The sequence below is a fragment of the Scardinius erythrophthalmus genome, assembly GCF_964197995.2.
Source record: "Scardinius erythrophthalmus genome assembly, chromosome: 6".
Classification (NCBI taxonomy): Eukaryota; Metazoa; Chordata; class Actinopteri; order Cypriniformes; family Leuciscidae; genus Scardinius; species Scardinius erythrophthalmus.
The window spans coordinates 11,698,990-11,711,258 of NC_138226.1; the positions used below are offsets into that span (position 1 = coordinate 11,698,990).

Sequence of the window (12,269 nt, forward strand, 5' to 3'; positions counted from 1 at the left end):
GTCTGTAATTGCGGTACATAATTTTTCATAACACATCGTTTGTTTTAATTTGACCTGCATCAAATAGTTAATAGCCAAATTTCTTCTGGTGTTTCCTACATAATTATTTCCAATTTACTACTACTAATTACTACCAATTTTCAGGGTAAAATAACAGTTGGTGGATCAAATGCTAAAATCTGTTCTGTTGTAATTATATGCATAATAATTATTTCACATATATGCCTTGTTCATCCTTTCCAATCCCTTCCAAATTAGTACATGAAATCACAGGCATACTATGTTAAACTGTCGTTTAGTAGAAAACTAATCCCATCTTAATACTGCAAGACTGACAAACATTATATAAAAAAATGTGAGCTTTAAAATGTGCAAATAGCATTGTTGGACTAATAGTTTTAGGCATTGAAATTACTGAAGTTTATACACTACTGTTTGGGGTCAGTAAGATTTAGTTTTTTAAAAGAAATGAATACTTTTATTCAGCACAGTCTCTTTATATTGATCAAAAAATGACTGTACAGGCCTTTACATTATTGCAACAAAAAAAGTGACTGACATGTATGTGTTAAAACACATTAAATGTGTACATTGATAATTAGAAATGTTTCTTGAGCACCCAATCATATTAGAATGATTTCTGAAGGATCATGTGACTGAAGACTGGAGTAATGGCTGCTAAAACTTTAGCTTTGCCATCACAGAAATAAATTACATTTTAAAATATATTTAAAAAGAAAATAGTTATTTTTAATTGTAATAATATTTCCCAATTTCACAGGTTTTTTTTAATCAAACAAATGCAGCCTTTGTGAGCGCAAGACTTCTCAAAACATTAAATATCTTACCGACCCCAAATCTTTGAATGGTTGTATATGTAAAGTCCATCACATGATTAGCGATTACGTTTCATAACTGCTCAAAAACAGATTACTTTTTGTAAGGTACCATATAATGTAAAAGCATACACATTCCTTCAGCACAGTAAATTTCTCTTAAATCAGATGGAATATAATCCCTGATCAGTAGAGGTCAGCATAATGTCACAAAGGCCAAAATAACAACAGAATTTTGCTTAATCACAATTAATGGATTTGAATAGTTCATAATGAAAGTCATTTTGCTACATCTTGGTTTGCTTTGGCATGTCAGCCATGGAAACCGCCTCGTTTTTCATACCATTTAAACTTTTCACTTTCTCATCGTCTGTATCCTCTCTGAAAAGCTTGTCCAGCTGATCTGGATCCACATAGGTGTAGAAATAGGCCATGATGGAAAAGATGATGCTGACAGCCACCAAAAGGCCAGCAAAAAGGAGGAACTCCACCCACTGTATAAGAAAGTGCAGTTCAGTGCAGAATATATGCAACAAAACCATACAGGCATTATAATTCAGCCCACTGCTTACCTGTTCCATCCCGGCCCCCTCTGCCACAATCAGTACTATGACATTTCCAAATGCCACAGTCATAAGCCATCCAGCCTGGAGAACAGACTTCATGTTTGCCGGTGCCTACGCACAAAAGCATAAGAATGAGAAATGTATGCACTCAAGCTAAAAGTGCAGGGCATTTGATAGACTTACCTGTGAGTACGAGAACTCCAATCCAGTGATAGAGAACATAACTTCTCCAGCGGTGAGGAAGACATATTGTGGAATCTGCCAGGCGATGTGAATGTTGTTGGCTTGGATATCCTCCATCTTTGTGAGTGTTAGATCATTGCTTTTCTGTAGAAATGAACCATATCTGTGTCAAGATTTTAAAAAACTGTTTTAATGTTTTTTTTTTTTTTTTTAAGTATTCAGTAATGACAAAGCTATGACGGACACTTTACTTTCCTATGAGGTCACGGGAGAGGATTTGTGAATTGCAATGAAGTGAAGTAACTGACGCTGGTAGGTCACATGATAATGACAACATGGCGAATGTAGTACGTCCAGAATACATTCATACTACCCACACTCATACTATATAGAACATGCTTTTTTAACAGCCGTCAAGTAATTACTTAATCTCTTGAGTAGGTTCTTATTTTGAATATGCGATTTTGGACGCAGCCTCATTGTCTATTTGGTGACGCAAGTGGAACAGAAATGTTTTACAAAAAAAATTTAGCTTGCAGAACTGCATGTTACATTATCTTATTTACCAGCAAAAAATAGCCAGTAAATCTTCAGCCAAGTTCTCATTGAGTTGAGTAAACAACATCTTAAAATCTGCAGTAAAGTATAAGTAGCAGAAAAACATTAACTAGAAACTGAACTCTATCACCCACCTGTGTGAGTATGACAGTGTAGAAGGCACCAAAATCAAGAAGTCCCAGATCGATTTCATATTGACTGGAGCCTGCTAAACAAACAACTCTATTGTATCTGAAAGAAGAGTAAATGCAGATGTGAAAAACTGATCAGTTGGAGGGGTTGCTTGAAACTATATATGGACAATGAAACAGATGTACTGTAGGATTAAAATACTCACTCTCCCCTTGGTACACTTATATTGTGAGAAATCCCATAATTAGCAGTTGCATAAAATTCCTCCTCTCCAACAGTTATGTTGATATTCTCAGTGTGGGTATTGATGAACCTGCAAATGACAAGAGTACTGAAAACGATTTCAGGCAATCCCAGTTGCTTTGTCAAAGGTTAGCTTGAAGTATAGTTAATTGCAGCAAAGCACTAAACTTTAACAAAGCTGTTAAACAGTAACTTGAAACAATATAAAACAATGTTCTGCAAGTATTAATTTACCTTATATATGCAGCCCCGGAATCAGATTTGGTGATGTGATCTTCCACCTGTATTTGTTTTAATAATGATAAATGAAAAATTATGTATAGTAATGTATATGCTGCTAGAATATTTGCTGGTCATTCACTAGTTACTCACCAGTTTGCATACAGAGCCACCAGTCTGTACAGGACTGTGCAGGAAGAGACTGTAGGTGGCCCGTTCTGTGAGCGTGAGTTCACACGGGTATTCTGCCCCATTGTGACTGACAATCACTGTATGGAGCTGGGATTCGCCAGTAAGTGGAAGACTTGTGTATCCCGAAGGATCCTGTGTAATAAAATACAAAAAAAATCTGTTGTTTACTGACTAAACCTAATCAAATAAAGCAATAACAGGAGTTATAGTACGAGTTGCAGTGAGTTACAGCACTTTTAGAATGGGTCATAGACATGTTGTGAAGCTGAGAGCCTAAAGCTCCTTAAACTGGTAAAATCACATGCATGAGAATAGTTCACTTGAAAAATGAAATGAAAATTTTGTCATCATTTACTCACCCTCAAGCTGTTTCAAACCTGTATGGATTCTTCTGCTGAACACAAATTAAGATATTTTGAAGAATGTCGGTAAACAAACAGTTGATGTACCCCATTGACTTCCATAGTATTTTTTTTCCTACTATGGAAGTCAATGGGGTTCATCAACTGCCTGGTTACCGACATTCTTCAAAATATCTTCTTTCCTTTCAGCAGAAGAAAGAAATTCATACAGGTTTAAAACAACTTGAGGGTGATTTTTAAGACAGTGGTCCTCTCTTTTAACACAACATACACAATGGCGCCTCCCCAGCCCCGAATTTTTACTAATTTTCAATCGCGATCAGTGCACACACACACAGTTTGTTTCCACATCAATAATAACGGACTCTCGTTTCGTGTGCTTAATTTATGACTCCTGTATGTAACTGTAATCTTATTTACCTTGATTACAATCGTCATCCATCAAAACTTTACTAGCGCAATACTGGTTTGCTTTATTCAACCGAGAGATGAAGTTTGCGTATCCTATGCTTATGCAGCAGTTTGGTGTTTTGAGCCGTCATTCAGTCAGTATTTCACAGCACAAGGAGAAAAGGCTTGGGCTGTTCCAAAACAATCACAGAATAGGAGAGAGTGACTGTTTAAATACATTCGCTTACTGGATCCTTGGACTGAAAACTTTCCAGTTTCCAGTTTAAAATGATCTGATCCAAACAGAGGAGTGGAAACATAACAACGTCTCTTGTCCAAAAACCTGCTTCTTTTCGCTTTTTAAAGTATTATTTCCGCTATTGGTTGAAATTATAGAAGTTATGAATCATTCATTTTTTAATGAAAAAGTAGCAATATGATATAAGACAGACAGCAAATACCTTAACAGTTGGCAAAAATAATGTAGCAACTTGAATTAAAAACATCTTCAATCATGGCTTATCAAATCAGAATTCAGAGTTGGAACTATGTGACATGACATTCACTCATTTAAGCCGTTGGAAATATCAAATAATATTGATGTATACTATACAATTTTTATTTTAAATGTTTTTGAAAAAAGTCTCTTACGCACACCAAGGCTTCATTTATTTCATCAAAAATGCAGTAAAACAGTAATATTGTTAAATATTATTACAATTTAAGATAAGTTTTCTATTTGAATATATTTATAATGTATTCCTGTGATGGCAAAGCTGAATTTTCAGCATCATTACTCCAGTCTTCAGTGTCACATGATCTTTCAGAAATCATTCTAATTTGCTGATTTGGTGCTCAAGAAACATCTGATTATTGTTATCAGTGTTGTTAAGTTTTTGTGGTAACCATGGTACATTTTTTAAGATTATTATTTATTTCTATTTTTTGATTAATAGAAAGTTTAAAACAGGGTTTCTCAAACTCGGTCCTGGACGGCCACTGTCCTGCACAGTTTAGCTCCAACCCTGATCAAACACACCTAGCTGTGAGTTTCTAGTGATCCTGAAGACATTGATTAGCTTGCTCAGGTGTGTTTGATCAGGGTTGGAGCTAAACTGTGCAGGACAGTGGCCCTCCAGGACCGAGTTTGAGAAACCCTGGTTTAAAAGAACAGCATTTATTTTTTAATAGAAAGGTATTAATTAACCAAACATTTGAACACTAGTGTATATTAGTAATGAATACAGAAAAGTGTATAAGCGTGTTGATAATGGAAGCAATAAAATGCACTCATGTTTGTCTGCAGTGATATTACCTCGTATGATTTTAGTGGCTCTGAGAAGACAGTGTGTCCTGGAAATTGCACTCTGACATCTGAATCCATAAGATTGTAAACCTGAATGAGGCTTTCTTTGGCAGGAGGGGGCTCCACAACAGTTTTCTGGCCACAGAGAAATGTCACATTCAGTTAACTTTCAAGCTCTAATTGTTTTTAGTGGAAGATCTTTAAATGCAGTATGGTGCATTTTTGGAAATGTACATACAATGACGTAAATTTCTACGACAGTTGCAGCACAGAAGGCAAGTGCAGCAAGGATCATGCCTGTTGCCATCTTCCTTAGTGGACTGAAAATCAACAAGAAAAATTATTTTACTCAGACAGGAAGAGTAAGTGATAAAATGAGTGTCATGTTAACATCTAATGTTTATACAGTGCTATGCATAAGTTTAGACACCCATGCTAAAGTTGACTAAAAAGAGGAATAAAAAATCATCTTTTGGAAACTGAACTTAATGCCTTAATTTAAAAAATTAGGAAAAATCCAACCTTTAAGGACACCAATTTTCTTTGTGAATGAATAATGTATCGTAAATAAATAAATGTTCTTCCTTAAAATACAGGGTGCATAAGTTTGGACACCCCTATGTTAAATTCCCATAGAGGCAGGCAGATTTTTATTTAAGTATTTAAAAAAATAAAATTTTAGGATACAATGCATCCTGATAAAGTTCCCTTGGCCTTTGGAATTAAAATAGCCCCACATCATCACATAGCCTTCACCATACCTAGAGATTGGCATGGGGTACTTTCCATAAGATCATCTCTCAATGCAAATCAAACTAGCTATTAGGCTAACTGAAATAAAACCATGCAAATCTCAAGGTATGGTGAAGGCTATGTGATGATGTGGGGCTATTTTAATTCCAAAGGCCAAGGGAACTTTATCAGGATGCATAGTATCCTAATTATTATTTTTTTTTTTTAAATACTTAAAAATAAAAATCTGCCTGCCTCTATGGGAATTTAACATAGGGGTGTCCAAACTTATGCACCCTGTATTTTAAGGAAGAACATTTATTTATTTACGAAACTATTCATTCACAAAAAAATTGTTGTCCTTAAAGTTTGGATTTTTCTTAATTTTTTAAATTAAGGCATTAAGTTCAGTTTCCAAAAGATGATTTTTTATTCCTCTTTTTAGTCAACTTTAGTATGGGTGTCTAAACTTATGCATAGCACTGTATCTTAAGATTATACTATATCGGTTTACCCTGGTCCAATGTTTTGCCCTATGGGCTTTCCATTGTCAATGCATTACTGTAAAATCTTTTTTTTATTTTTTATTTTTTTTTCATGTTCTTTTATATGTATATATATTTTTTACTGACATGTGCATTTACACAGCACTCACGTGAGTTTGATCCGACACAGCCCTACCAGCGGGTATATGCCCATGTCAAAGATTGGAATAAACACCAGAATCAGCAAAGCATTCAGCATCTTAACAACACAGAAACACACACCCACTGAATGATACCATAAGACATTGATTATGAAGGTGATAACAATAAAATTCAGTTACTTAGTTTTTACAACCTGTCATAAACTGACTGGTCAATGTGGTATGACAGCACAAAAGAACAGGAAGAAGTAAATGTTTGTGTGAGGCATAAGAGGTCAAGGTTTATCTGACTTTTTGTCAAATAAACCCTTATAACCTTTGACCATATATTTATATTACCTAAGATTTAAATTGATGTTCTAACATTTCAATAAATATAATCCATAATAAATGTAATTTATTTTGTATATAAAAAACAAAGCTTTATAGGGTCCAAAAGTCTAGACCTAAAATCTGGGTTTGCTTGTGGATTTTAATCTGTAAACAAAGTTTCAAAATTATGAAAAATGTTAAACAAGATAAAGTTAAAATAGAAAATTCACATTCACATTGTACAAGTCAGTTTTTAAACAAAAACGATTATATTAAAAATCCAATAATTAAGCATTAGCTTTTGTGTGTGTGTCTATCTGATGACCTTTCTGCCTGTTTGTCTCACCTGCATTTGATCAGGCTTTAGTATAAAGCCTCCACCCTGTAAAACATAAATTAGAAACTCATTATTTTAAATTTTTAGCTAAACGAAGAAATGTGATCATTTTGTCATCTTTCAGGAGCACATTAGAATACAGACATCTTCAAAACTGATATACATGGACTAAAAGTAAAAATAATTATATTGATAATAATTTCATACAGAAGGTCTGTAAGCTGGGATACAGTAAAAAAATTATAATTTTAACATAGAAAAAATGATGCACTTCAACTCTGCAGCATTTGAATTTCTACGACAAGAACTGTTATAAAGTCTTAGATATTTATAACCTTTGGATTCTATAGGGATGATGACAAAGCCTGTATTTTGTTATCAAAAGAAAAATCAGATCAAGGACATCATGTTATCTTATTTTACTTGCTATATTGCTTAATTGCTTAGAATCACAAAATAATATTATGAAATGATATGTGACAATTGCTTTCACTGTCCTAAGAACTACCCAATAATAATATGATTCAAATAAAGTATTAACTCAGGTCACAAAAGAAAAGACTTACAAAATCCATGTTCATTCGAGTGGCTTGGAGAGTCCAGCGTGAACCCTAGCATAGAACAAAGAGAACTATTCTTAATTAACTTATTCCCAACATTGTTATTTATTAATACTCTGATCCTTAAAGTATCTTCAGAGGTTGTACAGTGCTGTGATCAAGAGTGCCTTTTCCACTGGTTAATGAGATCATTATGTCCAGCAGACATTTTCTGGTATACAAAGAATTCATGATGAATCTGATGAGGAATCAATCAATTTTCCTTGTTTCTTATGACAGAATTTTTATTTTGGGTGGACTGTCCCTTTAAGTGAAATACTGTGCTGAGTTGAGTGTTAAAGAATGTAAAGGATATAGACTGAATAAAAGCTTTTACCTGCTGGTCAAAGAGAGCCCAGAACATGGGCAATGGAATGTAGAGTACCAGCACCCTGAACACCATTTTAATTTCCTGAATGAGCCGCTTCTGTAAAAACACCAAAATCATGATTTAACAAATGTATTTCATTGGTAGATGGAGCAACACAAGGATTTCAACTTGCTAGATTTGGCTTGTATAGCAATTAAAACATACCGGGTACTTCTCCTCTGCCCAATCCAGCCAGTGACTCTTTTTTGGGCCGTTCTTGGAATTCCTCCATCGATTTCGTATAGCAAACTGGCAAAAACAAAAATAAAAGATGGCCGTTAACCTTCCTTTCATGCTCCAGAAACTTCAGAAACGCATTAAAGAAAGCTGTTGAACTGTTGATAAGATTAACTTACCCCAATACATTTGCAGACACGCACCAAGATATTTCCCTCCGGAGGACTTTTCTTATATAGTCCACTTCCAGAAATAAACACCACTACATGAACAGGTGCAGAATTAATTAGATGCCTAATAAGTGAAATGGCCATAGGAGTGGTGTAGAAGTAGCATGCTCTTCTCCATAGTGCATTAATAATCAAGTATTGGTTCATTCTGTACAAGCACTATCTATCTATATGCAAAGACATAAATCATTTTAAAGTGTCTCCAAATACTTTTTTGAGCCACAATATTTCCAGACAAAGGCTGAATCCCTTCTCTTTCCATACGGGATTCATGCTACACTGAATGGGATTCACTAACGTGCTATCATAACATACTGGGATTTTCAAATAAAAGACCAGGAGTTTGTTAAATATACATGCCTACTGAGGACAGTTGGTTTCACAAATATAATCAGTTTAGGATTACCAATTATTCCCAAATTCCTTCCATTATTACACCTAAAATTCCCAGAAAACTGAGGACCCTCACCTAAGGCTATGACCATTAAAATCGCGGGAACTCCAAAGGCAAGGGCGTAGCAGTCTCCTCCAAAGCACTGCACATCACCTATGGAGATAGAGTATAATGATGATCTAAGGTTTCTCTAATTGACATGATAATGGCACTTTATGACTGCAATACATTTTTATTGCTTTAAAAGATGAATTGTAGCCAGAAGCTTATCTTGATTCTGACCTCTTAGTATTGGTGTGACAATGGTGGACAAGACACTACCAGCATTGATTGACATGTAAAAGATGGAGAAGAACTTTCGCCTCTCGTCTGTCTAAATAAAAAGGGTTAAAAGAAGTCAGATATTGTAAAGACCCAATAGTTGAGTAAAAAGTTCACACAAACAAAGTTGAGTGTCTTTTAGCCCATGTCAATTAGATTTAAAATCACATGAGTGTACTCCTAAAACACTATTTTATTTATTTCTGCTGTACAGCACGTTGGCTCATTCTCTGATTTTACAGTGCTTTTGCTTTATAAATAAATTACTTTTTGAGATATTAAAGAAGCATTAAAATAAACAGAATTTGACAGGTGTAAACGGCCATTAGCTGATATCATTTTGTGTTGTGACTTACATTCTCCTCGTCAAACTGGTCACCACCAAAAGCTGCAACACATGGTTTGATCCCTCCTGTCCCAAAAGCTATAAGGACCAGACCAAGCACTGACAAAACTCTATAAAGAAAAAACAAAACTTTTTTTTTTTTTTCACTGCACCCCTAAAAGGGAAATGCTTATTTCACTTGAAACATATTTTCTGTATGGTCTCACAGTAAAATGTTAAACCTTGACTGGCATAAAAAAAAGCTTACATATGAATAGTGCTGTCCCCTACATCAGGAATGGCACCCACAGACTTGACCACATGACCAATCACATAGACTATAGACAGATAGATGATGGTTCTGTGAATAGAATAAAAAAATGCCATTTTCAACATCAACTTTCCCCATTATTCATCAATTGAGAATTAAAGCGGCGCTATGCAGTTTTGGAAATTTCTTTGCTTTTTGCTCGTGGGTTTCTCTATAGAGCTCCCCCTACAGCTTCGGAATAGACATTTGACACTCACAGGCGGGGAAGCGAGACGGCCACCATTCAACCCGAAAAAAGTCATATAACCATTCCAATAACTCCGAAGCTGTTCAGTTAAGGTAAATTAAGCTAAAAAGAACTGCATAGTTCCACTTTAAGAACAAGACTTACTTGAACTTCCCCAACCATGAGTCAGCTATCAAGGCCCCCAGAAGTGGAGTAAAGTAGCACAGGCCAGAGAAAGCATGGTACACAGCTGTAGACAGATCCTTGTCCCAGCCCAGGTAACGCATGAAATAAAGCGTGAGCACCGCTGCATAAATAAGATGCACAGTAATTAATACAAAATTAGATAATACATTAATACAAAATGCAAGATTTTTTTTTTTATTTAATTACCTTTCATTCCATAGTAAGAGAATCTTTCACAGAACTCGTTGACCACAATGAAGGCAATGCTAGTAGGGTAGTTAGTCCCACAAAATTTCTGTGCATAAGCAAAGTAGCATTTGATTACAAACAGATATATTTCCACTGACCTCTGTTGTTATATTTAGTAGCATGACTTACAATCATTAGATACCTGTATTTGCTGTCTGAGGTAAGTTTTATTGAGTCTTTAGCTAATAGCTTCTTTTTTTTTTTTTAGCTATGAGTCTTTAGATAATAGTTAATATTTAATGCTAAAAAAATAGTGCAAAAAAATATATATATATATATATATATATATATATTTCCTGTAAAAAGTTAAATAACTCACCGGTGAGCGCTGTCCTTTTCCATCGTTCTCTGCATCTTTTTCTAGAGCGGAAAAAATAAGATAAAAAGAGAATTAGGTGATAAAAGTGTGGAATTTGGTCTAATATCAACTCAATAATGTTGATCAAAAACAATTAGAAACTATGCGTACAGGTTTTACCCAAGCCAACAGAAAGGCAATATCATGCAGTGTAACTTATTTGTTTAGGTATCATTAAGTTGAAAAAGCCAGTATGCGCATTCCCACTGCATGCACGTAACGTTAACACAACATTGGTTTTCCCTAAGACGCAACGGTTGCATTCAAAATTCAAAAATCGATTATTTTGACTTGCAGTAGCCTAGTGTATCATATTTTAGCATTGACATTATCAAATAGGCCTAACTTACTTCATATATGCATGACGCAAAGTTTGTTTAAACTCAAAAATTAACCCCTACAACTGTTTTAAAGATGCATAAAAGTCAGTCCACGCCAATTTAAAAAAACACATGCACGTCTCGCAGAGACGACTCCAAAATTTGACATACAGAGAACTGCCACATCAAAGGCAACTATTAAATGAATTTGAAAACAAGTTAAGCTTAAAAAAAACCTCATTACCCTTTATTTTCCCCATTTCTTCAATGAATCCAAGTGTGTATTTAGACACGCAACATCTAGTGGATTCCTGTGCACGCGTCCAAGTCCGTCCCTCCACAGAGAGTAAAAACTCATCCGCCTCACGGTGTTGTTAAACGGTTTAACCCTCTTGGGTTAATGATCTACTTCATGATAGAATCGGTAACTCCGAACCGGGCGGGTCGATATGCCACATGAGACCCAACACATGCATCAGATTATGTGGTTTATGCGGGAGCTTCCCACTCCTAAACTGTTAATATATAAACGAACGCTGTAGAAGGCAGCTAAGGAAAATATTTCACTCAGGTATAAATAAAATAGCCGTGTATTTTCTTCTTTTTCCGACTTTTGGGATGGTTGGGCAGTGGTAAATGTGCCTCAATTTGTAAACTTGTGCCCCCTTCAGTGCAGCTCCCACTTCTCTCTGTAACAGGCGGAGGGCAGACGGGAGTTAAGGGACTAGTGAACAACAACAACAACTTTAGTTTTTAATGGTTCTTCAGATAAAAATGTTATCCAAACAAATAAGAGTCAGTAGGAAGATAATTATATTAAAGAGAATCATATTCAGATAAATAAAGATAAAAAATTATCAATCTTTTTAAAAAAAAGTCTGAGGTCAGTAAGTTTGTTTTTTAAGAAAGCATTCAGCTTATCAAAAGTGACAGTAAAGAATTTACATTGTTACAAAAAATATATTTCAAACAGGCTAAATGCTGTTCTTTTGAACTTTCAATTCATCAAAGAATCCTGAAAAAATGTAGGCCTATCTATTTTTCCACAGAAATATTAAGCAACACAACTGTTTCCAACATTATTAATAAGAAATCTTTTTTAAGCACCAAATCCTTTTTTTTCCCCCGGAAGAATCATGCGCCACTAATGACTATGATTCTATGATTTTAAAGACTTTTTAAAATATATTTAAAAAGAAAACGTTAATATATTTACGTATAAACGTTAA

The 12,269-nt window shown here is 34.8% G+C and overlaps 1 protein-coding gene across 1 annotated transcript; it reads right to left on the reverse strand.

Moving 5' to 3' along the window:
- Nucleotides 1-571: 571 nt before the first annotated feature.
- Nucleotides 572-11,731, reverse strand: slc15a2 (solute carrier family 15 member 2). The gene is made up of 23 exons (XM_081368155.1): nt 11,285-11,731; nt 10,682-10,722; nt 10,321-10,408; nt 10,093-10,234; nt 9,699-9,791; nt 9,462-9,561; nt 9,067-9,157; nt 8,860-8,937; nt 8,340-8,422; nt 8,149-8,232; nt 7,951-8,040; nt 7,581-7,625; nt 7,024-7,059; nt 6,375-6,463; nt 5,226-5,307; nt 4,997-5,122; nt 2,891-3,061; nt 2,753-2,799; nt 2,481-2,588; nt 2,278-2,374; nt 1,586-1,729; nt 1,409-1,513; nt 572-1,330 (listed from the first exon to the last, which is right to left on the reverse strand). The coding sequence occupies exons 1-23, from the start codon at nt 11,298-11,300 to the stop codon at nt 1,124-1,126; spliced, it is 2,163 nt and encodes a 720-aa protein (XP_081224281.1). The 5' UTR covers nt 11,301-11,731; the 3' UTR covers nt 572-1,123.
- Nucleotides 11,732-12,269: the final 538 nt, after the last annotated feature.

Bases quoted from the DNA above. Each gene is read 5' to 3' on its own strand.
- slc15a2 (XM_081368155.1), bottom strand. The intron at 2,589-2,752 runs GTAAATTAATAC...TGTCATTTGCAG, and splicing joins TCCGGGGCTGCATATATAAG to GTTCATCAATACCCACACTG. The intron at 1,514-1,585 runs GTAAGTCTATCA...TTTTGTGCGTAG, and splicing joins TGGAGTTCTCGTACTCACAG to GCACCGGCAAACATGAAGTC.